Source organism: Coregonus lavaretus (genome assembly GCF_964263955.1).
Source record: "Coregonus lavaretus genome assembly, chromosome: 9".
Classification (NCBI taxonomy): domain Eukaryota; kingdom Metazoa; phylum Chordata; class Actinopteri; order Salmoniformes; family Salmonidae; genus Coregonus; species Coregonus lavaretus.
The window spans coordinates 36,631,292-36,658,728 of NC_139996.1; the positions used below are offsets into that span (position 1 = coordinate 36,631,292).

General features: G+C 43.4%; 3 protein-coding genes and 1 long non-coding RNA gene across 7 annotated transcripts in view; 1 reads left to right on the top strand and 3 right to left on the bottom strand.

Moving 5' to 3' along the window:
* Positions 1 to 3,580: 3,580 nt before the first annotated feature.
* On the bottom strand, positions 3,581 to 10,704 carry LOC311135194 (coactosin-like protein). The gene is made up of 4 exons (XM_084169125.1): positions 10,307 to 10,704; positions 9,725 to 9,807; positions 5,007 to 5,164; positions 3,581 to 4,760 (listed from the first exon to the last, which is right to left on the bottom strand). Exons 1-4 carry the CDS (start codon positions 10,381 to 10,383, stop codon positions 4,650 to 4,652), a joined length of 429 nt encoding a protein of 142 aa, XP_084025251.1. The 5' UTR covers positions 10,384 to 10,704; the 3' UTR covers positions 3,581 to 4,649.
* A 323-nt stretch (positions 10,705 to 11,027) lies between these two features.
* Positions 11,028 to 19,476, top strand: LOC311135178 (kelch-like protein 36). Of its 4 annotated transcripts, none has more exons than XM_084169103.1 (5): positions 11,028 to 11,691; positions 11,830 to 11,913; positions 12,029 to 13,120; positions 18,244 to 18,401; positions 18,663 to 19,476. In XM_084169103.1, the coding sequence occupies exons 2-5, from the start codon at positions 11,854 to 11,856 to the stop codon at positions 19,168 to 19,170; spliced, it is 1,818 nt and encodes a 605-aa protein (XP_084025229.1). In that variant the 5' UTR covers positions 11,028 to 11,691; positions 11,830 to 11,853; the 3' UTR covers positions 19,171 to 19,476. The 4 variants fall into 4 exon arrangements, with proteins under 4 accessions (XP_084025229.1, XP_084025231.1, XP_084025228.1 ...); XM_084169105.1 differs by having other exon boundaries at positions 12,029 to 13,102; XM_084169102.1 differs by having other exon boundaries at positions 11,028 to 11,913.
* Positions 19,477 to 19,537: 61 nt separating this feature from the next.
* On the bottom strand, positions 19,538 to 22,387 carry LOC311135196. The gene is made up of 4 exons (XR_014613746.1): positions 22,322 to 22,387; positions 20,289 to 20,372; positions 19,907 to 19,981; positions 19,538 to 19,789 (listed from the first exon to the last, which is right to left on the bottom strand). It is a non-coding gene; the product is annotated as an uncharacterized lncRNA (long non-coding RNA).
* A 1,982-nt stretch (positions 22,388 to 24,369) lies between these two features.
* The window catches only part of LOC311135342 (tyrosine aminotransferase-like), an 8,594-nt gene continuing 5,526 nt past the window's right edge, over positions 24,370 to 27,437 (bottom strand). The window contains exons 8-11 of the mRNA XM_084169284.1: positions 25,598 to 25,726; positions 25,374 to 25,457; positions 25,178 to 25,276; positions 24,370 to 25,051 (exon numbers count right to left, since the gene is read on the bottom strand). Of these exons, the coding sequence (XP_084025410.1) occupies positions 24,911 to 25,051; positions 25,178 to 25,276; positions 25,374 to 25,457; positions 25,598 to 25,726 (453 nt within the window). The 3' untranslated portion in view covers positions 24,370 to 24,910. The remainder of the gene's footprint in view (positions 25,052 to 25,177; positions 25,277 to 25,373; positions 25,458 to 25,597; positions 25,727 to 27,437) is intronic.

A 27,437-nucleotide genomic window follows, 5' to 3' on the forward strand; every position in this document is an offset into this window, starting at 1 on the left:
AAGTCTATGGTAACTGCTAGCACGCTAGTAGATACCATAGACTTCCAGTCATTGCGCTAACGCTAGTTAGCATTGGCTCGCGAAACTACCTCTAACTTCCTTCATACTGGATGCAGAGACATATAAACGGTATCCATGAATTAATCTGACTCTAGTAGATAAAGGGATTCATTGCCAAAATCCCGAAGTATCCCTTTAAGCTGCTGTGCTGGCACAGACCACTTCCTCATTCTCATTTGTGAAGTTCATTTGGCTCTTCTGTTTTTTACAATGTCCTGGGTTGACCTTGAATGTTACTGACAAATTCATCAGACTTGTAAATGCCACACTCCCTAATGCAGAACGTTTTAAATGTTATATCTAATGCAACGTCAGTCTGTGCAATTAGCTGTATATCTAGCTATAGACAGGTATAATGGTATTTTTCCAATGGTCAATAATATTGAAGTGTTGCCTCTGAAAAAGCCAGAAGATACATAGATGTCTGTTCTAAATAGTTACCATGTTGACCCATTGGTGATTTACAGTGCTATTACATAGGCTAGTACTATAGAGTCATGCTATAGACACTTAGAGGGAGATGACCTTTCTTTATAACCTCTGTCTACCGACCATGTTTCATATTTTATTAGTCTGTGTGCAACTTGAACAGGATCAATAAATTAATAACTATTTTACTGGGGTCATTGATCCATGCAGAGGAGTTGAATATTAGTTTAATTAAATAGTGAATCCAGCAAGAAAGAGAAGCTGGACATATTGGCAAGTGAGTATGAGAGGGAGAAAAAAAGAAAGAAAGAGAGCACATTTATTGCCTCAGGTGTATCATCTATATCTAGAAGACAACGTGACATTCTGAGGGGTTTCTATGAAGAAGAGTCCGTTCTGAATCAGATTGTCAAACTCTACTCCATCTTCATCACTTCCTCTTCTGTTTCTGTCTTCATGTAAGCTCCTTGTGATGACCTTTGAAACAGGATCCAATAATTTTCTTCTTTCTGAAGCACATAGGCAGATTAGGGCCTTTCCTTAACCCAAAATACACTGTACACCAATGAAAAGCATCTTACACTCACCCATTGGGTGTTGTTAGTTAGTATGTTAGGTCAGTGTAAATCTAAATACAACCACCATTTGATCACATCCCCTCAGGACATACAATTATGTAACCAGGCAACAGTTGAGAAACTGTCCCACATTTTTCTAAGAAAATTAAACTACTCGATCATATTCCTCATTTCATTGGCCATGATGACAGATCATCTGATTGACTATAATAATTTTTCTTGTGGAAAATAACTGCTTTCATCATTTCCCAAATTGAGTCATTTGAGTGTTCATATGACAGGGATGACAGAGATAGGGGAGGATTTGATCTGGTGGACAGTGACCTGAGTGGACCGACAGCCAGTGCAGTCACTGCACTGAGGAGACAGATAGATGCATCAATTTGGATGGAGTGGATGGAGTGCAGCTCAGCTCGTTAGGCCCTGACAATGGCTGCTCTGTGCCAATGCTGGAGTGGCACACAAGAGCATTGAGATGTGACCCATTCACACTCACATTCCCTCTCCCATTCACACTGGCAGAAAGGGCCCCCCTTGCTCGCCCCAATTTCTCCCCTCCCTAAACTCTTTCCCCTCCCCAACCAAAATAACCCCATCAGTCCCAATGAACCCTATTCCCTATTCTGAGCCCACCACTCCCGCTCACTCCCCTTCCCCCTCTTGCACCTCAGGGGACATGATAGAAGAAAGTGATGAGCTCATCTGCACAGCGAGGGGTTGGTTAAATATCCCTTAAGTACACAATCCAGCCATGCTAGTCACTTTGTTAGCCCATGTTGTGATATTTGGGAAAGTGACTGGGGGCTGTCATTTTTCTTTGAATCCAGGGAGGGACACTGATAATGTCAACTGCTGCGGTGAATAATACAGTTAAATGACATTTCAGTGATATTGGCAAGATGTTCCAACAGACTCCATACTCTTTATATCTCTTGGTCTTTCTGTCAAATGTGATATCTGGTTTGAATTATACATTTTGCCAAACAAAAGAACAACAGAAAAAGCCTCCCTGTCAAAGTGGAAGAACATTGCTGGGATAAGATGGATCGCACAGGCATTCAAACACTCACTGACGTAGACACACACATGACTCTGCAGTGATCTGTGGGATATGAAATATGCTGGATATGGGAGGCCTCTGGAATCCAGGAAGGAGCTGAGTCTTACTTGCAGGAACTCCCTTGTGAATCCCAGAGAGAACAACACTCCTAGAACTCACATACTCACTTCTTAAGCAACTCTCCCTCACTGTAATACACATGTACTTACACCCTCCCTCTCTTTCTCTTTCTCCCTCAAGCTTACACTCAAGTGCTGTATAGTTACACACTCCCACAGCACAAGGGAGAAAAGCTGGCTTTACCTTTGGCCTTGCTGTGGAGCTGTCAGAACGTGCACACCTTAATGATACTGTAAACGGGCTAGCAGATAAGTCTGTGAGTGCCTATTTGCCTGTGAGTATGATCGTCTCAGGGTAAAAAGTCAGAAAGCAGTCTGTCCACCGGTGTGACAAGGATGCAAATTAACCCCCTAAAGTCTTTAATCTAATTAATATGGTCCCCTAAGACACCACACAACACCTGTCTCACCCATCCTCCACTCAGCTCCAACTGGGCTAAGTCACATACTCACACAGTACATCCCACACCAGATTACCCACACAGGGCACACACACACACACACATACAAACATCACAATAAGCTTAAAGATTTGATCTCACCCTGCATCCTCAATTACTGGAGTCTGTAGTCCTTACTGTGACTTAATACTGAGCCATGAATCTTCACCTGACTAGTACAGCCTCATCCAGAACACTGTAACCAGTCTCTCAGTCCTCTGCTCTCCCTCCCCCTTCACCACTCAGCCCCCATGTCTGGACCTGAACCAGCACTGCTGGAGGCTATTGATTGACCTAATATAAACAACATTCAACACTCGTTCATATTCAAACTACACAAACAAACATTAGCATTCAAATTACACATAGGATTAAGAAATCTGTTTTATCATTCTCTTACCCACTACAAACTGAACTAAACTATGAGTCATAAAAGCAGACTGCTAGAGGCTTATAGATTACTAGATTAAGTAATTAGGCAGTCGAGTTCACATCTGTTGAACAAAACTACCGGCGGAGGGGAAAAGGGGGTATGAGATGGGGGAGGTGAGGGAGAATAGGGGCAAATAGAAAATGGTTGGAGAGAGGAGAGAAGAGGGGTTAGCCAACAGAGGGATTGAGCAGGGAGGGGTTCTTATTGACAAGCTTTAGAACAGAAAAGCTCCCCCTGAGAATGTGATTGGCTGAGCCTGACAGTAGTGACCATGACAACACATGCTACTCCCATAAGCCCCCCAGAGACAGTTACTATGTGTACTCTAGACTAGGGTGGCACGATGCGAAGGGCTCCCATTACCTCACCACCACAAAACTAATTTACCTTATTCTCACATCAACCAGCCCTCCTTTCCATGTCAATGAGCGCTTTAGATACAAACAAAGAGACCAACAAGCTTGAAAAAAACAACTGTTTTATTCTGAAATGATTGATCGTGTGCCCAGTTCAGTTTTTAACTGTCTCCTCGAATCCCCTACATAACATTGCTCTCAAGAATAAATCAAAGGTTAAACTCTTAAACAAAATAAAATAAAAACATTAATTTTGGGGGTTTAATCCAAATAAAAAGAGGCTACACCAGAGAAATGGCTGCTCCTGGGTTGGGCCGACTGACAGTGCTACAGCCCTGCCCTATTGGTTTGTGTTCCATAGGCAAATCTTAGTCCCACCCCCATGAGTGGAGGATAGCCAATAACAGTGTAGTGTCCACAAACACACACAACTACCATTATGCCCCTCTCTCCATGTGAGATTAAGGCAGTAAACACAGTGGTGTATAACTTGGGGGTGGATTGGGAGACGAGACCGTTGGGCAGGAAAGACCTCTATAATAATAATAATAATATGCCATTTAGCAGACGCTTTTATCCAAAGCGACTTACAGTCATGTGTGCATACATTTTTACGTATGGGTGGTCCCGGGGATCGAACCCACTACCCTGGCGTTACAAGCGCCATGCTCTACCAATTGAGCTACAGAGGACCACATTATTGACCAATGATGCATGTTTGGACTACAACCACAGAGGAAGATACAGTAAAAGCACAATGATGATAAGTCCAATCATATAGAGACAAAGAGAATCCTTCTGCCATTCTGACATACAGTACAGTAACGTGTCTTTTCCAGTTGTAACACAAACACAGCACCCCAGATTGAGATAGTTCTAAATGTTGCGCCTTAGCTGAGATGAGAGTGAGATGATGCACAGTACAGTAGATAATCAACCATGCCCTGACTGGTAAGAGGGCTGAGGATAGGACTGTAGGCATATGTCTGAGTGTGTCTCAATGTGCTTTTTTGTGAGAGTTTTTGTGTTGCTGTTGTGTTGATGTGTTTATCTGTGTGTGCATGTTTGTGCATGTGTGTATATCCCCCCCTCTCTCTCTCATCCAGGCATGAAGACCCCTCCCTCCCCCAAAAGGTAGCAGCCCCTCCCCTGCCCCGCCCTGGTGGACTTTGCTTTACTCTCCCTGGGCGTCATAGTTCGCCCCGCCTGCCTTCTTCAGCTCAGTGCGAATGTAGTCCTCCTCTAGCTCACGAGCATCACTGATCATGAACTCCTTGGCAAAGTTCTGCAGGAGACAAACAGAGGAGAGGAGAGGGGGAGAAGGTGACAGAAAAAGGAATGTGTGAGAGAGTGTTGGACAAGGAAGACAAAAGAAGCTAGAGAGATGGCACAGCCAAATTGTGTTGTACTTTATTTGCCATTCAATTTACTGTATTGTATTTTAACAGCACATTTATGAAAACATTTGTTTGTCTGTAGTATTTGTTTTAAAAAAGCATGTGAGTATGGGTGAGAACAGAGAGTCACTAACCTGGACAATATCTTTCACCAGTGTCTTGTCAGTGCTGATCTTGGCACGCTGCAGGCCGCTCACATTTTCCCCTATCCAGGTGATGAGGGTGAACTTGGCCCGCTTGCTCATGGCATCACCCGTTGTGATCCGCACAAAGCCAAAGAGACGCACATCATCTGAGAGAGAGTTAGCGAGAGAGAGGCACACAGAGAGAGAGAGAGAGAGAGAGAGAGAGAGAGAGAGAGAGAGAGAGAGAGGCACAGAGAGTGAGAGAGAGAGGCACACAGAGAGAGCGAGCGAGAGAGCGAGAGAGCGAGAGAGAGAGAGAGAGAGAGAGAGAGAGAGAGAGAGAGAGAGAGGGAGAGAGAGAGATGAGACAGCAGCAGTCAGTCAGAGATGAGACTGACCATCAGACAGGCAGAAACCTGCAGAGGCTGATGACACCGCAGACCATTTCCATTCCCAGCTGTCACATGACAGGTAATTATGGTATAGTTGTTAAATAAATGGATTTGTCACCATGTTTGAGCCAGCAATTGGCAAGGCCTGATTCCTGTGTACTGCGAGTTGATTGAGCTTTGTGAGAGTGTTTCTATGCTGCTGTAAGAAGTATGAACACAGGCAGGGAATATTGGCTTATTATGGCGACACTGCCAAATACCAAAAGTGGGGTAAATCTGTAAGTACGAGAAAAAGGGGAAGGTATTCAGGTCAACAGGTTCAATCAAAGAGGCTGGAGTTGTGAGCAATACCGAGGGGACTGGGGAGGCAGTGATTCTGGGTTGAGTCTGCTCTGGACCAGGCCCTGTCCCTTCATTACCCTTAATAATGCACTGATTGGCACAATCTAGGCATGATATCTGTGTTTATCTGTGCCTTACTGATAGAGACTTTCCTGGCAAAGCTTCAGAAGCAGCACACGTCTATCAGACTAAAAGCTCTATTGTGCATTAACAAGAATCAGTGTTAAAACTTATCAGCATGGTGTCAAAGGCCATCGCTAGTTTCAACACCTCCCCATACAGGAGTCCCCTACATGTCACCTGAATGAACTGTGATATCCACCAGACCACACAAAGGCCTATACTGTTTCTCTGTATAACGACCAATGTTTCTAGCACTTAAATAAAAATAAACTTTTTTTGTGCTTGTTTCTATATTTGTCACATTGTGGAAGCGCGTAAGGCTGACAAGTAATGAATAAGCATATAAAAGTGTTGAGTACCAAGCCTGACTTCCCCTGTCGTAAACTTCCTGGTGTATCAGACTAAGCTCAAAATCTCTTCCCTCTAAAGCCTTCCCTTTTAGTTGTGCTGACAAAGCTGTCATGACAAGGGTCCAGAAAACAGCTGCACTACTGAGACTATGATGATGCAGCAAAAAGACAAATAGAATGCTTGAGTTTAGACCTTTAGTTGATAAGACAGGTGATTCCTTTAGAACACTCAGTCTATCTAAACAACATGATGCAATGTTCACCTTCTTAGTGCAACAGTCTGTGGTCAAGCCCTCAAAGACAGGATGAGACTTTCACAGTTTCTGTTAAAGCAGATTCATCAGAATGTATGAAACGTTTTATACAGTAAGATTAGAGCAACAATATCCATTGGGCAAAGACAAGGTTCAGAGTGATGAGAGACTATGGTAGTATGGGACAACCAAGCCTGGTCTCCTACACTAGAGGTAACATGGTAAATGTAAATCAGGGACACTCAAATTATTATGATAAATTACGTTTGGTATGGTTACATAAAACAGAAGGTTACTTACTTTTTGGGCGACCCAACCAAATTCACATAGAAATGTGAGATATTATAAATCTTTCATTCTCATTGAAAGCAAGTCTAAGAAGCGGTAGATCTCTTCTATGTGCATTATTTCTATGCTTCCCGTTCTTAAGTTTCGTTTTTGCGGCTTTTACAGCTTCAAATGGCAAATATATTTCAGAGCGGTTTAGATAGTAAACACTATAGATTCTCTACACTATAGTTGCGGTTTTGTCACATAAACTAAAATTGGGCGAACTATCAGAATTTTAGTAACCAGGAAATGGCGGAGAGATTTCTGCATAGTGCATCTTTAAGGCAACCACAAAAGGAGGGTGGGTGGAACGCGAACGTCTGGCAACCCAAAGGTTGCGTGTTCGAATCTCATCACGGACAACTTTAGAATTTTAGCAACTTTTCAACTATTTACTACTTTGCAACTAGTTAGCATGTTAGCTAACCCTTCCCCTAATGTTAACCCTTTTAACTAACCCTTCCTCTAACCCTAACCTTAACCTAACTCCTAACCTTAATCCTAACCCCTAGCCTAGCTAACTTTAGCCAGCTACCTAACGTTAGCCACCCAGCCAACGTTAGCCACAACTAATTGGAATTAGTAACATATCATACCTTTTGAAAATTCATAACATATTGTACATTTAGAAAATTTGTAACGTATCATACAAACTGTAATTCATAACATATCATACGAAATGGATAATATACATCCACTAATTAATACAAACCATACGAAATGTAACATATACTAAATGGAGTGTCCGTATTTACTTATACAGAATAATACGAAATGCTCTGAGACCAGGATGGACAGCGAGGTGTAGGCCTACTATTTGGGTAGTTAGTATAGTAATACATCAGTCCTATTTAAATAATATAATAAAATCAGTAATAGGCCTAGATTGTAATAAATTAGTATTTCATCACTGGAATGTAAACCCTGAAACAAAACTACAGCCTGGGGCAATACAGGCGTGCAACAGCACTGGAGTTTTTACACGCCACGCCCAACACTTCAGTATCTTATTGATTAGTGCTATCTGGAATCCTTAGGACATCCATACCCTAAACCCTACCCTACCCTTACCTTAACCATAACCCAAACCTTAACCCTTATCAATTTACATTTAAACTTCAATGAGGTATGGACGTACCAAGGATCCCATATAGCAAAGACCATATCTTATTAGGGGGATGAGAGTGTGTGAGGGGAGGGTGTTGACAGCATGATTTGCTCATTTTTACATTTTAGTCATTTAGCAGACGCTCTTATCCAGAGAGACTTACAGTTAGTGAGTGCATACATACTTTTTTTTATTTTTTTCATACTGGCCCCCGTGGGAATGGACACATTTTGCACTATGTCCTGACTAGAATAAGACACTGCGCTGCGCATAAGAAACAGATGGAACAACTTCAATATTATTGATATAAACTTATAGGCCTACACACTTTTTAAGAACTAAGAAAGGCCTACCTCCATATGAAGTCACGGGACAGATTCCGGGAACAGACCAAGGACACCAGGCCGGGGTTTGGGGTTTGTGGTTTGAGAAGTCAATGAGAGAAGTGAAAACAAGTCTTCCTTATTGTTAATTTTCTCGAAATCTAAAGGCACAACCTAGATTCGAGACAATATTTTGTCCTTGTGGTCCTCTGTAGCTCAGCTGGTAGAGCACGGCGCTTGTAACGCCAAGGTAGTGGGTTCGATCCCCGGGACCACCCATACACAAAAATGTATGCACGCATGACTGTAAGTCGCTTTGGATAAAAGCGTCTGCTAAATGGCATATTATTATTATTATTATTATTATTATTATTATTTTAAGTAGTTGAAGATGTTATTACTCCAACCTCGTGAAAGTGACAAACTGACACGTTTTCATTTTCGTAAAACAAAAATGTTATATCGAAGGAGCGCATGCGCAGTTCGGTGCGTGCGAGACAACCGTTAGACCCGATGATGTTTCTGCCCATGAGCTTAGTAGCCAACGTCGCCATGACATCGCCTACAAGTGTGATCGAGGATTTTATTGGAGAAGCAGTTTCTGCCTATCTTCATACTGTAGGCCTACTGTCTTTGGGATCTCAGTCCTTCGGTTGTCACTAGTTACCACAGCCAGAAAGTCACAATTGGCTATAGGCCTATTGTAAAAATTAATGAAAACAAAGGTTAGCTTTCTGGTCATAGCCTAATTTAAGGTTAGGCAAAAGGTTATCAGTGTGGTTAGGGTTAAAATCAGATTTTAAAAACAGAAATTGTAGAAATAGGCTGGGTTTAGCCATAAATATGACTTTGTGGATGTGTTAACTAGTGACGACCCAGTAGCCTACTAGCCTACTGCAGTGGCGTGTAATCATGGGTGCCAAGGGAAGCCAGACTTCCCCCCCCAAAAAAAATTAATTAATAAACGGAAACACCCTCCTGCGAATTTTTCTTCAATTCGGAAGAGGCTGAACGTACACTATATATACACACATAAAAGTATGTGGACACCCCTTCAAATTAGTGGATTTGGCTATTTCAGCCACACCCGTTGCTGACAGGTGTATAAATCGAGCACACAGCCATGCAATCTCCATAGACAAACATTGGCAGTAGAATGGCCTTACTGAAGAGCTCAGTGACTTTCAACGTGGCACCGTCATAGGATGCCACCTTTCCAACAAGTCAGTTTGTCAAATTTCTGCCCTGCTAGAGCTGCCCCAATCAACTGTAAGTGCTGTTATTGTGAAGTGGAAACGTCTAGGAGCAACAACTGCCCAGCCGCAAAGTGGTAGGCCACACAAGCTCACAGAACAGGACCGCGAGTGCTGAAGCGTGTAGCCCGTAAAAGTCGTTAAAATGTTGTGTGTGGTCTGTATTACAGCGCTGTTGCCGTTATGCAGGAACATTGTGGTCAATTTGAAATAACCGCATAGGCACAAAAATGAATGAAATCCTGGCCTTACCTGTGCACTGACTCTTGAATTCTTCATAATCTGTCCCCTGGCCCGCCGGCACAATCATATGGCCCTCATATTTAAACGCTGCCCTAAAACAACATAAAATGCACAATACATTAAATAATTAAAATGCACTGACCTTACAGCCATGTCAAATTGAATATTTGGGCCCTGTCTGTCAAAAAGATCAGTGATCCTCCATGCCACTCTACTCCACTAATGCGTGTCCACGTCCATCATCAGACATCTATCGGATGCGACTACAATGTAGTGACCAGGCTAAAGTAGGCTATTCATTCAAAAACCGATGTGTCAAATGCGGGTCACTATCACTGTACCTCTTGGATAGACAAAGGAAGTTAGTCTAATAATTCAGGGTACCGGGGCATGACTAAGAGAGATATTTTTTAGGGAGGAGAGAAACAATGATTCAAATGAAACACTAGGTAAATGAATGATAAGTGCACACTGATCATCCACCCATTGCTGTGGATTTTATAAATGCAGACTCAACTACATTCTTAGGATGCTGTGTAAAATCTCAGATGCCCACAATTGCCTATGCACAACTAATTTAAACACACTCACCAGTTTATCTCCGTGTTATCGTCTCTGACGAGGTTATAAGCTTCCCTGCAAGCCTCTTTATCGATTCTTGTTGCCATTTTGGATGGACGCAAATGGACAGTAGCCTAGAGATGAAAGAAAGCACACGGCGAAAAGAACAATCCAAAATCCAAAAGGAGCAGAACGAGAGTTCAATAGTCTGAAATCACTCGTCCCTATTGAACAGTCGAACAAGCGCTATTACACGAGGAGTGCGCAGAAAAGGGTGTATCTTTTCTCAATTATCTAAGAAATAGACTCTTTTCACGACTCGACTCATTCCTATATCCAGTTTATGGGCGTTGGTGATGTTTGTCAATCAGGTTGCCGTACTAGAGCGGCGAAGTCCCCAGACGCAGGATTCACCTCCTCCCAATGGTCAACTGAGAGATTCAGTCAAATAAATCCACCCTTTCTATTGTTGCCGTTTTACTGCGCTATCCTGCCATCTTGTGGTCTGTTAATGTGATTGATGCATGAGAACAATAGCCTGCTGCAAACAGCGCCACAATCAATAACCAAAATTAAACGTTCCGATAATACATTTAATTAAATGTAATTAAATAAAATTATATAATAAAATAATAAACCATAGTAGGCCTAGAACACACAGAGATAGAGGTAATTTCTTTCAAGCTATATGAGGGACAAAGAGGGGGAGAGAGAGAGAGAGAGAGAGTGAGTGTGTGTGTGTGTGCGCGTGATAGGCTCGTTAGACAGTCATTTTACAATGGCTGTCTCATATAAATCTGCTATTCTCAAGGACCTGGGTTACACCCTAGACCCCCAGAATGGACCCGCATGACCAAATCCCTCCATGAATTGATGAGCCCACAACATATAGAATAAAATCACTTGTCACATAAGGACAAGTTGGAAAAGGCATCAAAATGGTGCATCTAAACTAAACGTTTCTACACTGAGGGATTTGACTGCGGGGATAAACACTTTTAGCAGTGCAATGCGCAAACTAACCTTTTAAATCTGCGTTCAATAGCTTTACGTTTTCAGCAGTGCATGGTAAGTGGGCCCCATGCACTCGCCCTGTGATTGGTTAGATTCACAGACAGTCTACGGCTACTTCCTGGATGAGATCATGGCTGCGACTAAACAACTAAATAATACATTTTAAAACAGCTTTTGATTCAAGCAAGCTGTAACAACGGGTGATGCTGTGCAATATTTAAACACTGTTGTTTTATTCTCGCTCGGTAAATTTTGTTGTCGAACATAAGACCGTCTCGTGTAGATCGTTGCTTGCTTACATATAGCCTACTGTTGGATCTCAAAGTTGCTGTTGAAAAGCTGCTACAATGTAACAAGAAGCCAACATCTCCCAGCGTCCTCCCCTGAGACGCCAAAGTGAGGTGATACCTTGTGGCATGATGTCAGTCTAATTTTCTTGACAAGCAACCCGAAAGTTAGTCTGTTGTCCAAGTTATGTGACGCCACTTGTGGTTTCTCTGAATTATATCGATTCGTCATCAAATTTCACTGTCTTTCAGATAGTGTTGGATTGAGAGAACACAATGGATAATGGAAGACAAAGCCGTGTTTCACGGCCTCAACAGATAATTGAGTCATCCAAGGTTAGTTGCATCATGTGACCTATCTAGCTACAGTGTTAGTTTTGTCTTAACTGACCAACTTCCTTCAAGTAAGTATAACTTTTCGTTTAATATTACCTGTTGCTCTGTGTCTCAGGTGTATCGTTGGGCGGAGCAGGCTGACTTCCTCCTGCAGGGTCTGAATGAGCAGCGTCAGCACGGCCAGCTGTGTGACATGGTGCTGGTGGCTGATGAGCAGCGTATCCCAGCCCATCGCGCCCTGCTGGCCGTCTCCAGCCCTTACTTCCAGGCCATGTTCACCCTGGGCATGAGGGAGGAGCGTCAGGCAGAGGTGGAGCTGGTGGGGGCCTCCTACATCGGCCTTAAGGCTGTGGTGGACTTCCTCTACAGTGGGGAGCTGCCGCTGGATGGAGGGAACATTGACTATGTTCTGGAGACGGCCCACCTGCTGCAGGTGTGGAGGGCAGTGGACTTCTGCTGCCAGTACCTAGAGAAGGAGGTGAGTGAGGAGAACTACCTCTACCTGCAGGAGCTGGCTCTGCTCTACAGCCTGGAGAGACTAGACGCCTACATCGACCACTTCATCCTGGAACGCTTCGCAACCCTGTCCTTCACCCCGGGCTTCCTGAGGGATGTCCGGCTTCCCAAGCTCAGCTCATACCTGGCCAGCGGGCAGGTCCAGCACGAGAATGAGCAGGCTCTGCTCCAGGCTGCTCTCCAGTGGCTGAGCCACATGCCTGACCGCCCTGCACACGCCCACCAGCTGCTCTCCAACATACGCTTCCCCCTAATGCCAGCCAGTGACCTGGTGGGGCGCGTCCTCCCGGCTGTACAGACCCTGCTGCCCCCCGAGGCCGGCTGTGAGGTGCTGGTGGAGGAGGCTCTGAACTACCACACCAGGGCCAGCGCCCAGCCCGTGCTGCAGACAGGCCGCACCATGCTGCGGGGAGGGGAGGAGCGCCTCCTACTGGTGGGTGGGGAGGTGTCAGAGCGCGGGGAGGAGCTGACTGCAGATGTTCGCTGGTTGGATGGAGACTCTGGTGGGTGGATGGTGGAGACCCAGATCCCGGCACAGAGGAGCCACCACTGTGTCGCTGTACTGGGGGGGTTCATCTTCACCGCTGGAGGCAGCTCATCACGAGATAATGGAGGTGATGCTGCCAGCAACCTGCTGTACCGCTACAACCCCCGCGACAACCAGTGGATCAAGGTAAAGCCAAAGATACTGGTAACTAACTAAAATATCTCATCTGCATCATTTCCAATTAGAGCAAATTAAGCATAGTGGGCAGAACAAGGAAGGAGGTGGGCAGAGCCAAGCACGAGTTGGCGAGATCCTATTGGCGCCTTCTTGCATGTACACTGAACAAAAATATAAATGCAACATGTTAAGTGTTGGTCCCATGGTTCATGAGCTGAAATAAAAGATCCCAGAAATGTTATAAATGCACAAACAGCTTATTTCTCTAAATGTTTGTGCACAAATTTGTTTACATCCCTGTTAGTGAGCATTTCCCCTTTGTCAAGATAATCCATCCACCTGACAGGTGTGGTTTATCAAGAAGCTGAGTAAACAGCATGATCATTACACCTGTGCACCTTGTGCTGGGAACAATAAAAGGCCACTCTAAAATGTGCAGTTTTGTCGCATAACACAATGCCACAGATGTCTCATGTTTTGAGGGAGCGTGCAATAGGCATGCTGACTGTAGGAATGTCCACCAAAGCTGTTGCAAAATAATTGAATGTTAATTTCTCTACCATAAGCCGCCTCCAACGTCGTTTTAGAGAATTTAGCAGTACGTCCAACCAGCCTCACAACCGCAGACCACGTGTAACCACGCCAGCCCAGGACCTCCATGTCCCGCTTCTTCACCTGCGGGATCGTCTGAGACCAGCCACCCGGACAGCTGATGAAACTGTGGGTTTGCACAACCGAAGAATTTCTGCAAAAACTGTCAGAAAACGTCTCAGGGAAGCTCATCTGCGTGCTCATCGTCCTCACCAGGGTCTTGGCCTGACTTCAGTTGGCGTCATAACTGACTTCAGTGGGCAAATGTTCACCTTTGATGGCCACTGGCACGCTGGAGAAGTGTGCTCTTCTTCACAGATGAATCCCGGTTTCAACTGTACCGGGCAGATGGCAGACAGCGTGTATGGCGTTGTGTGGGGGAGTGGTTTGCTGATGTCAATGTTGTGAACAGAGTGCCTCATTGTGGCAGTGGGGTTCTAGTATGGGCAGGCATAAGCTACGGACAACAAACACAATTGCATTTTATTGATGGCAATTTGAATGAGCAGAGATACCGTGACAAAATCCTGAGGCCCATTGTCGTGCCATTCATTCACTGCCATGACCTCATGTTTCAGCATGATAATACATGGCCCCATGTCGCAAGGATCTGTACACAATTCCTGGAAGCTGAAAATGCCCCAGTTCTTCCATGGCCTGTATACTAACCAGATATGTCACCCATTGAGCATGTTTGGAATGCTCTGGATTGATGTGTACGACAGCGTGTTCCAGTTCCCATCAATATCCAGCAAATTCGGACAGCCATTGAAGAGGAGTTGGACAACATTCCACAGGCCACAATGAACAGCCTGATCAACTCTATGCGACAGAGATGTGTCGTGCTGCATGAGGCAAATGGTGGTCACACCAGATACTGACTTTCTGATACACGCCCTACCTTTAAAAAAGGTATCTGTGACCAACAGATGCATAGCTGTATTTCCAGTCATGTGAAATCCATAGATTAGGGCCTAATTAATTTATTTCAATTGACTGATTTCTGTTGGGGAATGCTTACTGTGTGAATTGTGTGTGTGCAATAACTCAATTCGCCCTTGCACTCCTAAACAATGCGATTTTTTGAAACATTTAGAAAGAGTCAAGTATACAAAACTTAGTGCGCTCTGTTCGTAACAGATTCTAGTTTGGGGAACAGAAAATGTTATTGAGATCAAATGTTTCATCGATGAGACCATTAGCAGAATGTCGGCCAAGCTGCATCTAGCTCCATCTTCTCCCATTTCTCACCACTGGACTTCCTGGTGAGAAGAAGTTCTAAACAGATGCTTCAGATGTATACATCCTGTGAGAGGAGATCTGTCTCCTTCTTCCATCTGTGGTAAAGCCCTGCTCTCACAGTGCAACCCAACTTAACTTCAGAGTGCAACCCAGACCTGGGCAAAAAATAGTTGTATTTTGTAGTTTATTTGAAAATACCAACTTTTCAAATACTCAGGGTAGTCGTGTATATATATATATATCTTTTTTTTAAATAGAGTTTCAACTAAAAAGCAGCCATTTTCTTTGATATTTAAATACAGGTCTCAGAAAAACAAATAATAATATTTGAAGGTATTTGAATACATGCAAGTTATTCGAAAACCAAAAATATATTTATTTGATGGCTGCCAAATATTTTATGAAGAACCAAAAACGAGTTGGTTTGTTGAATTAGTCTAAATATATTATCATTAGCACATGGTTTGGAGGGCTCTCAAATATGGATCTTAATATAGCCTATAATTAAATACCTGAGGGACATGGAATCACCTCAACATTAAAGTAGACCACTTTTGCAGCTTACAAAATGACTAACAAATATATTTTAATTATGAGTGAAGAGGTAATACAGTAACACTTTACATCAAGTTATTATACATGTGTAGTAACTTTGACTATTACAATAGCAACATTGTTACATAGGACTTTGTAAATTGCTTTATAATTGCATAATAATGGAGTTATTACATATGTAGTAAGGAACAGTGACTATTCCACTTGTGTACAGTAGTTACAAAAACTGTCAGCTCATTGCCATGCAATTAAAATGCAATTACCAAAGTATTATGTAACAACATGCTAATAACATTTATCCAAAAGTAATTACAGTTTTATTACACAAGCACAAGAACAGTTTAATGTTAAGTGTTACTGAGAATGCTAACGGTAACAAAATATGGCTGTGTGTCGAAAGGAAACTAAATATCCAAAAACTGCCGTCTTGAATCAACTACAGCCAAAGAAGGTGGAAAATCATGTTAGTTTGTATTTGGAGTAAACTATCCCTTTTTAAAGATGTAGTGTGTTTGAAACAAGAACACTTCCCCTCAAATGGACAGAGTTTCGAAGTTGTTTTTGCTAGGCATCCAACTTGCTGTTTGCAATGTTTGCTAACGGCTTTGAATTTCTCTGCGGTATTATATAATGAATTGCAGTTTTCCACCTTTTCAGTGGCATGTTGAAAGACTCATACAGTAGTTGAGCATCACAACATATTTATTTTGTATCTGTACAAAACATAATTGGTTTTTGTTTGATTGATTATGTACAGTGAGGGAAAAAAGTATTTGATCCCCTGCTGATTTTGTACGTTTGCCCACTGACAAAGACATGATCAGTCTATAATTTTAATGGTAGGTTTATTTGAACAGTGAGAGACAGAATAACAACAAAAAAATCCAGAAAAACGCATGTCAAAAATGTTATAAGTTAATTTGCATTTTAATGAGGGAAATAAGTATTTGACCCCCTCTCAATCAGAAAGATTTCTGGCTCCCAGGTGTCTTTTATACAGGTAACGAGCTGAGATTAGGAGCACACTCTTAAAGGGAGTGCTCCTAATCTCAGTTTGTTACCTGTTTAAAAGACACCTGTCCACAGAAGCAATCAATCAATCAGATTCCAAACTCTCCACCATGGCCAAGACCAAAGAGCTCTCCAAGGATGTCAGCGACAAGATTGTAGACCTACACAAGGCTGGAATGGGCTACAAGACCATCGCCAAGCAGCTTGTTGAGAAGGTGACAACAGTTGGTGTGATTATTCGCAAATGGAAGAAACACAAAAGCACTGTCAATCTCCCTCGGCCTGGGGCTCCATGCAAGATCTCACCTCGTGGAGTTGCATTGATCATGAGAACGGTGAGGAATCAGCCCAGAACTACACGGGAGGATCTTGTCAAAGATCTCAAGGCATCTGGGACCATAGTCACCAAGAAAACAATTGGTAACACACTACGCCGTGAAGGACTGAAATCCTGCAGCGCCCGCAAGGTCCCCCTGCTCAAGAAAGCACATATACAGGCCCGTCTGAAGTTTGCCAATGAACATCTGAATGATTCAGAGGAGAACTGGGTGAAAGTGTTGTGGTCAGATGAGACCAAAATCGAGCTCTTTGCCATCAACTCAACTCGCCGTGTTTGGAGGAGGAGGAATGCTGCCTATGACCTCAAGAACACCATCCCCACCGTCAAACTTTGAGGTGGAAACATTATGCTTTGGGGGTGTTTTTCTGCTAAGGGGACAGGACAACTTCACCGCATCAAAGGGACGATGGACGGGGCCATGTACCGTCAAATCTTGGGTGAGAACCTCCTTCCCTCAGCCAGGGTGTTGAAAATGGGTTGTGGATGTGTATTCCAGCATGACAATGATCCAAAACACACGGCCAAGGCAACAAAGGAGTGGCTCAAGAATAAGCACATTAAGGTCCTGGAGTGGCCTAGCCAGTCTCCAGACCTTAATCCCATAGAAAATCTGTGGAGGGAGCTGAAGGTTCGAGTTGCCAAACGTCAGCCTCGAAACCTTAATGACTTGGAGAAGATCTGCAAAGAGGAGTGGGACAAAATCCCTCCTGAGATGTGTGCAAACCTGGTGGCCAACTACAAGAAACGTCTGACCTCTGTGATTGCCAACAAGTGTTTTGCCACCAAGTACTAAGTCATGTTTTGCAGAGAGGTCAAATACTTATTTCCCTCATTAAAATGCAAATCAATTTATAACATTTTTGACATGCGTTTTTCTGGATTTTTTTGTTGTTATTCTGTCTCTCACTGTTGAAATAAACCTACCATTAAAATTATAGACTGATCATGTCTTTGTCAGTGGGCAAACGTACAAAATCAACAGGGGATCAAATACTTTTTTCCCTCACTGTACATCTGAGAAAATGGCCATTCAGGGGAATGGACATTTTACAGAATGTTCAGATAGAAATGTTTTGTTTAGATCAAATATGACTGTCAGGTAGATTGGAATAATATAGGAGATTTGTGTTTTATTCTTTCGATTTTTATCTTCAACATGCAGTTCCAGATACAGCTTTCAGATACAACCCTGCCATTAGTTGAAGGCAGCCAATCCAATAGTTTCTGAAAAGTAGTCACTTCCTGAGATCTGTATTCAAATACTTTTAAAAAGTAGTTGCTTTCTCAGATCTGTATTCAAATGGTTTTAAAAAGTAGTTACTTTCTGAGATCTCCATTCAAATCCCAGTTCTGGTGAAACCCAACCTAACATTTTCAAAATGTCTCCAATTATGTGTCATCTTTACTCTAGAGTGCCCCAATGAACCAGCGCCGTGTGGATTTCTACCTGGGAGCCGTTGGGGAGTGTCTGATCGCTGTGGGAGGGCGTAATGATAACGGGGCTTTGTCGTCAGTGGAGGTGTACAGCCCTACAAACGACTGCTGGACATACGTCGCAGGACTGCCCAGGTGCGAACTGACACTATTCCTCTATAATGGTCTCCCAAAGGGTTACCTGAACTCCTGTCTCTCTGATATTAATTCCACCCGTTAAGCAGCAAGACAACAGAGTAATGAGAACAACACTCTGCCTCTGGGGACAGCTCTATGTTATGTCACGGTTCGCAATAGACCTAATATAACTATTATGCCTTCTTAGCCGGCAGACTGGCACAGCTCACATCAAAGCCCTTTCTCTCACCTGTCCCTCTCCTCTCCATGTCTCTGCAGGTTCACATATGGCCATGCAGGTACATCTGATAAAGGAGTGGTCTACATCTCAGGTGGCCATGACTACCAGATCGGGCCTTACCGGCGAGACGTGTTGAGCTACGACCCCCGAGGAGGAGACGTCTGGGTGGAGCGCCAGGCAATGTCATCGGCACGGGGGTGGCACTGCATGACGTCACTTCACCACCTCATCTATGCAATCGGGGGCAGTGATGACCACGAGGAGAGCATAGATCGCTTTGACATCCTGGCGGTGGAGGCATTTGACCCCCAAAGTGAACAGTGGACCCGTATAGCCTCCCTCCTCCAGCCTAACAGTGAGGCGGGCTGTGGGGTCTGGGGGGGTAAGATCTATGTGCTGGGGGGCTACAGCTGGGAGAGCATGGTGTTCTCACAGGCCACACAGGTGTTTGACCCTGACAAGGGCCAGTGGGTGCGGGGCCCAGACCTGCCCAAACGCATCGCAGGGGCTTCAGCCTGTGTGTGCTCAGTGAGACCCCAGCCCTGAAGTCCAGACAGGAAGAGGGCAGGAAACAAGGGAAAATGCAGGCATCACCCCACCCACCCCAACTAAAGAGGAGACAGAGGACTGCAGGGGATGGAGGGGGTGAAAAGAGCTGTGTAACTACCAATGGAACTGTCAGTGGATTACGTATTATATCATCTCTAAAAGCACAAAAGCTCACAATAGGACTGGTTCTGTATCAGCTGGTTTGTGAAGGCTTCCAACATGCCTAACCCTGGGGACTGTGAAAACGTTTGTCTTTGATGTGCTTGGTATTACAATTAAAGCATCATCTATGTGTTTTAACCTAAATGTTTTGTTTGAGTTATGAATTAAGTAATATTGAGTTCCATCAGAATCAGGCAGAAAGGGCAGTGTTGGCACATTTATTCAAATCAAGCCAGCAAAAAAACAACATCCATTATTTACCTTCAGTGCTACATTTTCATTTATCATAGTTTCACTTTATAGGTAAAGACCATTTGCAGGCTTATGCTGCTGATGTTGATGAGGAGGTGGATAGTAATATGTCCTTGTTAACATCAGGTTGAGAAGCAGTTATCTTATTTCTGTCTCAACTCACTGATCCTCAGGGACTCATTAGTATGGATGAGACTTCAATCTGAAGAACAGAAACATAGCATTATGTCAGGTTAGGAGCAGTTGTTCTCTACATGGAGTTATTGATGTATAGAAGAGTGTTAAGTATTTGTATAAGGAAGGGTGAACCCTGTCTTACGAGTCTGATGCAGGACTTCCAGCCTCGATCCAGTCCTCTGTGCTGACATGTCCTCCTCACTCAGAAGTCAAAGATCTGCAGATGACACACTTCCCATTTGAGTTCTCACTGCACCATTTTTCAGTTATTGTCAGAATGAATACATCTCCGTAGATTTATTTTAGTGAGATAGTAATGTGTGTAAAAGTTCAGTTAATAACTATATTGGCATACCAAGACATTGACCTGACATTGATAAAACTATAGCACTAAGACTGATTCCTAATTTAGTCAGTCATATTGCTCAAACTGAACTTGATATGAGCTCATAGTATGATTCAGCAAGAACCATATGTAGGTCAAATAAGGAAATATAATATATATTGGGTTAGAGAAAGTTCACCTTAGTGTTTTCCAGAATGTGGTTGGGTTTGACACTCTTGGGGATCAGTGCAATACCCTGCTGCACATGATACCTCAGCAGCACCTGAAACAACACACACACATACAGTCCTTAGATCCAGAGTTCAGATGTTCATTCACACTCTCTCACACACACTCACTCCCTGAAGACAGATCTGAGATGGACACACAGCTGAGACACATACATGTGTGTTTCTACCGGAACTCTCTATTCTAACCTGAGCAGGGCTCCATCGGTGCTTCTTAGCACGTTCAACTTTTGTAACGTAGAGAGAGTTATTTACTGAGTGTCAAAAGTGCAGGACAGAGTCATATAGTGCAGGTGCTACTGTAGGGGAGAGTGGGGTAAGTTGAGCCTCCCTTGTTTCTAGAAAACCATACACAAAGTGTATCATTTGACCAAATATTTAAGAAGAGGTCATCATTTGAATGAAGAAACCACATGGAATAAGTGGTAAGCAAGTTAGGTCAAAAAAACAGATTTTCACCAAGTCAAATTAATTATTGTGTTAAGAGGTTTCATGATGCTTGTATCTAAACCAAAGTAGATTGTTTTAAGACTGTTCTATACGTCAATATAAGGTCCTAAACCTAGCAAGGAAGTGCATCCTTGTAGCTGTGTTGGCTAATATAGTCAAAATGTTTGCCTTGGGGTAAGTTGAGCCAATTGAAGTGATTTCTTCCCAGGTGTAATGCAAGGCATTATCGCTGGGATATGTTAAAAGTGTTTTTTTTTAAGTACAAAGTGTTTGTAAGTGTTAAGCCTGTGTTAAAATATGCTTAAAATGATTAAAAGACAAAAAAATGACTGTGATTGTGTTGAATTGTGTTTGGGAAATAAAGATAGAATGGTTTAAAAAAAAAAAAAGTGGTAATATTTCATTCAGTACAGAAATTTGTAGGCGTCTTAACTTGTCCCGCGGCTCAACTTACTCCATACCTGGAGTAGGTTGTGCCAAGAGACCACTTTTTTTGGACAAGCTATGTTTTCATTCTCATCGACGGGGCTGTAGTGGAACGAACTATCATGGTCCAAACACACCAAGACAGTCGTGAAGAGGGCACGACAAAGCCTATTCCCCCTCAGGAGACTGAAAAGATTTGGCATGGGTCCTCAGATCCTCAAAAAACTCTATAGCTGCACCATCGAGAGCATCCTGACTGGTTGCATCACCGCCTGGTATGGCAATTGCTCGGCCTCTGACCACAAGGCACTACAGAGGGTAGTGTGTACGGCCCAGTACATCACTGGGGCCAAGCTTCCTGCCATCCAGGACCTCTATACCAGGCGGTGTCAGAGGAAGGCCCTAAAAATTGTCAAAGACTCCAGCCACCCTAGTCATAGACTGTTCTCTCTGCTACCGCACGGCAAGCGGTACCGGAGTGCCAAGTCTAGGTCCAAAAGACTTCTCAACAGCTTCTACCCCTAAGCCATAAGACTTCTGAACAGCTAATCATGGCTACCCGGACTATTTACACTGCCCCCCCCCACCCCCACCCCATATTTTTACGCTGCTGCTACTCTGTTAATTATTTATGCATAGTCACTTTAACTCTACCCACATGTACATATTACCTCAACTACCTCAACTAGCCGGGGCCCCCACACATTGACTCTGCACCGGTACCCCCCTGTATATATAGCCTCCCTACTGTTATTTTATTTGACTTCTGCTCTTTTTTTCTCAACACTTTTTTGTTGTTGTTTTATTTTACTTTTTTATTAAAAAATAAATGCATTGTTGGTTAAGGGCTGTAAGTAAGCATTTCACTGTAATGTCTACACCTGTTGTATTCGGCGCATGTGGCCAATAAAATTTGATTTGATTTGATTTGAAAACAAATGTTTACATGAATTCTGATTATTTCCAGGGATAACAACATCTTGAAGAATATGTAGATATCTTTGTTAGACAGAATACTATATTTCCCTTGAAGGAGTGATGCTGAATGTAAAAAATGGCTCAATTTACCACACTCTCCCCTATACATGTTATTGTCAGGAGCACTCACAGGTCTTTGGGTCTTCTAGGGCAATGTTTCCCAAACCCGGTCCTGGGGACCCCAAGAGGTGCACGTTTTGGTTTTTGCCCTAGCACTACATAGCTGATTCAAATAATCAACTCATTATCAAGCTTTAATTATTTGAATCAGCTGTGTAGTGCTAGGGCAAAAACCAAAACGTGCACCCCTTGGGGTCCCCAGGAACGAGTTTGGGAAACGCTGTTAGGGGAACCAAAGGGGCTGTAGGCAGTGAGGGTGATGTTGCGAGACTTGCAGAAATCCACCAGGTCAGATTGGACCAGATAGGGATGCAGCGCCACCTGCAGGAGAGGAGAGAGAGATGATGACAGAGCTGTCAGAACGCTCTTTCGGCTGTTGTTGTCCATTCTTGTCTCCTCCCCTCTGACCCATTACCACCCACACACTCTTTCAGCACAGTAAACACACACCCATTTACACATGTAGCAACTATGCATAAACACAGTTAACCTTCCACACGTCCAGATAGTCAATGTCAGTGGTGAGCATTTCTTCACCTGTCACAGGGAAGAGCTCATCATACACTTTCTAGAAAGAATTTAAAAGAAATGTGAACGCACACAGAGATTTGTTATTGAAATGTCAAGAACGGTATCAGTAGAGACCATTAGTCCCTGTATCATCCATGTGGATATTTCTACCAGTGTCTATGTGTATGTAGTCCTGTGTAGCTCAGTTGGTAGAGCATGGCAAGCACCAGGGATGTGGGTTCGATTCCTATGGGGGACCAGTATTAAAATGTATGCACTCACTTGCTACTGTAAATTGCTCTGGATAAGAGTGTCTGCTGAAATGTAAATGTCCTGTAATCCCTCCTACAGGGAAGTCCAGCTGCAGGTCACTCAGAGTCCTGTAATCCCTCCTACAGGGAAGTCCAGCTGCAGGTCACTCAGAGTCCTGTAATCCCTCCTACAGGGAAGTCCAGCTGCAGGTCACTCAGAGTCCTGTAATCCTTCCTACAGGGAAGTCCAGCTGCAGGTCACTCAGAGTCCTGTAATCCCTCATACAGGGAAGTCCAGCTGCAGGTCACTCAGAGTCCTGTAATCCCTCCTACAGGGAAGTCCAGCTGCAGGTCACTCAGAGTCCTGTAATCTCTCCTACAGGGAAGTCCAGCTGCAGGTCACTCAGAGTCCTGTAATCCCTCCTACAGGGATGTCCAGCTGCAGGTCACTCAGAGTCCTGTAATCCCTCCTACAGGGAAATCCAGCTGCAGGTCACTCAGAGACTTGTTTCTCTTGCCTCCTTATCTTTCTAGTTAATCATTTAACTATGTAAGAAGTGTACACTCAGTAAATGAGGGCTGTTGTAAAGACTCAGGGGATGAAGGAGAATGTCCTAAAGGACACTTTCTTCAGAGGGGAAATACTGTAGACCTGGACTACAGGGTCCTCATGCCCAATCAATATGTGGTAGGAAAGGTGTGAGATTACATAGGCCTGCTGCAGGTCACTGTGAGATATAGCTGTGATATTGTACAATAGTGTAGATTCAATTTAAAGTGTTTGGTAATGCAATGCAAATACATTCAGGTATGCAAGTCTTGGATGTAGGACAAATAATATGACCATGTTGAATCTGCTCAGGAAGGTCCCAGACTGCAATACATATATCCAACAGTAGGCTGCGCTATAGTATCAGCAATGAATGATTTCATGCTAGTTAGTCATCACACCAACTTTTCATTTTTTACAATAAGCTTGAGAAGCATAACATTGAACCAGACGTGTATCTACAGTACAGATAGTCAAACTGACAAATGTATCTGCGTGTAGTAAGAGGGGAAGTAGTCCAATGTAATATTTATTATTTGTGAGGATGTTTGTTTTCTTTAAAACCAAGAGAGCCTTCATAGCGCTTTGAAACTGAAGGTGATTCAAGATGTTTCTAGGGGGTATATAACATTTTAGTATAAGATACATTTCTGGCAGAAAATCTATAAGTGTACTGAATAAACGGACATAAAGCATTTACAAAACATTATACATGAAGTATGAAATGACAACAGCTCAAGACTGAAATCGTTCAATATCGTGTTCATGTTTTAATGTTTTAATTCTCTTGAAGTCTTTTGAAGATTTACACCTGATCATGAACACTGGGTACATGCAGGCGTGTCAAATACAAAGGACCAGTGAACGAAACCCTAACCATGAACCCCATCATGGTTTGAACAAAGGGGAGGAGGGGGGTAAACCCCCGGTCCCTGGTTCTAAAGGCCCAATGGTGTTCTGGTCAACCCAACATATAAAATAACACTGGAGCCTTGAGAATTGGTACAACCATGAAGTCAAATAATTAGTCAAAGTAAGGTTAACATAAAATAGCCATACAAAATATAAATATCAGGTCTGCTCATACATTGGATTTACCAAAGATGGACGACCACCAATTACATTGCTAAATCCTTTGTTCCTGCAGTGCAACATAATCTTCTCACTCCTCTTCCTTAGTTTCTCTTCTTTCTTTCACTCGCTCTCTTCCCGTTCTCTTTTCTTCACATTCACGTTTGTCCATGTCTGCGTCTATACTCTCTGGTCTCCCCCTTTCTCAGGCTGTCTCTCATTGGTCCAGCTCGTTGCTGTCTTGGCTGCAGGGTCTGTAGTGGCACTGGCAAAACTCCCGGATCCGTGCACAAGCCTCCACCATCATCTCCTCTGGTACGGTCACCACGATCCGGAAGTAATTTGGGTACTCAAATGCCTGCAGGGAGAGGAGAGTTGTAAAAGACAGAACAAGGACATTTCTCCACCCACGGTAGACAAAAAGGATGGATGAGACCATTAGATGGATGGATAGATGGATGGATGTGTGTGTGTGATGTTTTACCGTAGCAGGCAGGCAGAATACGGACTGCTCAGTCACCAGACGCTCAGTGAACTGCACATCATTCTGGAACTCTGGGAAGTGTTCCATCTCAATCCCCACCTAGAAATACCAAGACACGCACTAAGTATCCTGGTCTGTTCTGTTATCTCCCCACCTACCGACTCCACACCTACAGCTCTGGACACATGAGACTCACCATGAGGTACATGGCACCTGATGGCAGCACGGGGGTCAGCCCAGGAACAGTGGACAGTTCAGAGAAACAGATCTCTGAGTTTGACTGAGAAAGAAGCAGGAAACCAGTCAATAGACAAGTCAGTAGGACAGTCAGACAGACAGATATCCAGATAAGTCAATATGTTACACTACTATCATCTGTATATAAAGTAATTGGGGAAGGTTCAAGGGAGGGGGACTCGCCTTGAGGAAACTGATGGTTCTGTGGTAAAACTCCTGGGGCGTGTCGTTCAGAATGCTCTCTATCGCCCCCTGGACAATGGTGCAGGCACCCAGAATCCTCTGGCTAAGTTTAACCAAACCCTGACGAATCTAAACGCAGAAGAGAGACAGATTAGATAAATAAGAAGTGATTCAAACCCCAGAGGACATGCACAGATTCATCTTACTGTGTGAGTATTGGTGTAGTGCAGGTATCATCAACTAGATTCAGACGCAGGCCGATTTTTTCTCGAGTGGATGGTCAGGGGGCCGGAACATAATTCCAAATAATTTGTAGACTGCAAATTGACCGCAAGAAGCCCAAACAGATATAATATTTGACTAAAACAATAATTTCATGGACTCTACAGGGTGTCAAAAGCATTTCACAGGTATTCTGGTCCATGTCGACTCCAAAGCTTCCCACAGTTACAGTGCTATGAAAAAGTATTTGCCCCCTTTCTAATTTTCTCTACTTTTGCATATTTGTGATACTGAATGTTATCAGATCTTCAACCAAAACCTAATATTAGATAAAGGGAACATAAGTGAACAAATAACACAACAATTACATATTTATTTCATAAACAAAGTTATGCAACACCCAATTCCCCTGTGTGAAAAAGTAATTGCCCCCTTACACTCAATAACTGGTTGTGCCACCTTTAGCTGCAATGATTCCAACCAAATGCTTCCTGTAGTTGTTGATCAGTCTCTCACGTCGCTATGGAGGAATTTTGGCCCACTCTTCCATGCAGAACTGCTTTAACTCAGTGACGTGTGGGTTTTCAGTTGTCCAGGTCCTGAGGCAGCAAAGCATCCCCAAACCATCACACCACCACCACCATGCTTGACCTTTGGTATGATGTTCTTACTGTGGAATGCAGTGTTTGGTTTTCGCCAGGCATAATGGGACCCATCTCGTCCAAAAAGTTGACTCAGGTTTTCCAAAAAGCACCTGGATGATCATCAAGACTCTTGGAAGAACGTTCTATGGACAGATGATTCAAAAGTATAACTTTTTGGACGACATGGTTCCAGTAATGCCTGGCGAAAACCAAACTCTGCATTCCACAGTAAGAACATCATACCAAAGGTCAAGCATGGTGGTGGTGGTGTGATGGTTTGGGGATGCTTTGCTGCCTCAGGACCTGGAACAACTTGCCTTAATAGAAGGAACCATGAATTCTGCTCTGTATCAGAGAATTCTACAGGAGAATGTCAGACCATCCGTCTGTGAGCTGAAGCTGAAGCGCAGCTGGGTCATGCAGCAAGACAATCCCAATTGAGATGTTGTGGCAGGACTTGAAACGAGCAGTTCATGCTTGAAAACCCACACGTCACTGAGTTAAAGCAGTTCTGCATGGAAGAGTGGGCCAAAATTCCTCTACAGCGACGTGAGAGACTGATCAACAACTACAGGAAGCATTTGGTTGGAGTCATTGCAGCTAAAGGTGGCACAACAAGTTATTGAATTTAAGGGGGCAATTACTTTTTCACACAGGGGAATTGGGTGTTGCATAACTTTGTTTATGAAATAAATGAAATAAATATGTAATTGTTGTGTTATTTGTTCACTTATGTTCCCTTTATCTAATATTAGGTTTTGGTTGAAGATCTGATAACATTCAGTATCACAAATATGCAAAAGTAGAGAAAATTAGAAAGGGGGCAAATACTTTTTCATAGCACTGTATGTCAAGTTGGCTGGATGTCCTTTGGTTGGTGGACCATTCTTGATTCACACGGGAAACTGTTGAGCTTGAAAAACCCAGCAGCATTGCAGTTCTTGACATAAACCGGTGCGCCTGGCACCTACTAC

Coding starts and splice junctions, on each gene's coding strand:
- LOC311135194 (XM_084169125.1), bottom strand. CDS start 10,383: ATGGCAACAAGAATCGATAAAGAGGCTTGCAGGGAAGCTTATAACCTC. Junction 5,165..9,724: donor ATTCAAGAGTCAGTGCACAG/GTAAGGCCAGGA, acceptor ACTCTCTCTCAG/ATGATGTGCGTCTCTTTGGC. Junction 4,761..5,006: donor TGGTGAAAGATATTGTCCAG/GTTAGTGACTCT, acceptor TGTCTCCTGCAG/AACTTTGCCAAGGAGTTCAT.
- LOC311135178 (XM_084169102.1), top strand. CDS start 11,854: ATGGATAATGGAAGACAAAGCCGTGTTTCACGGCCTCAACAGATAATT. Junction 13,121..18,243: donor AGGTAAAGCCAAAGATACTG/GTAACTAACTAA, acceptor TCTTTACTCTAG/AGTGCCCCAATGAACCAGCG. Junction 18,402..18,662: donor TACGTCGCAGGACTGCCCAG/GTGCGAACTGAC, acceptor ATGTCTCTGCAG/GTTCACATATGGCCATGCAG.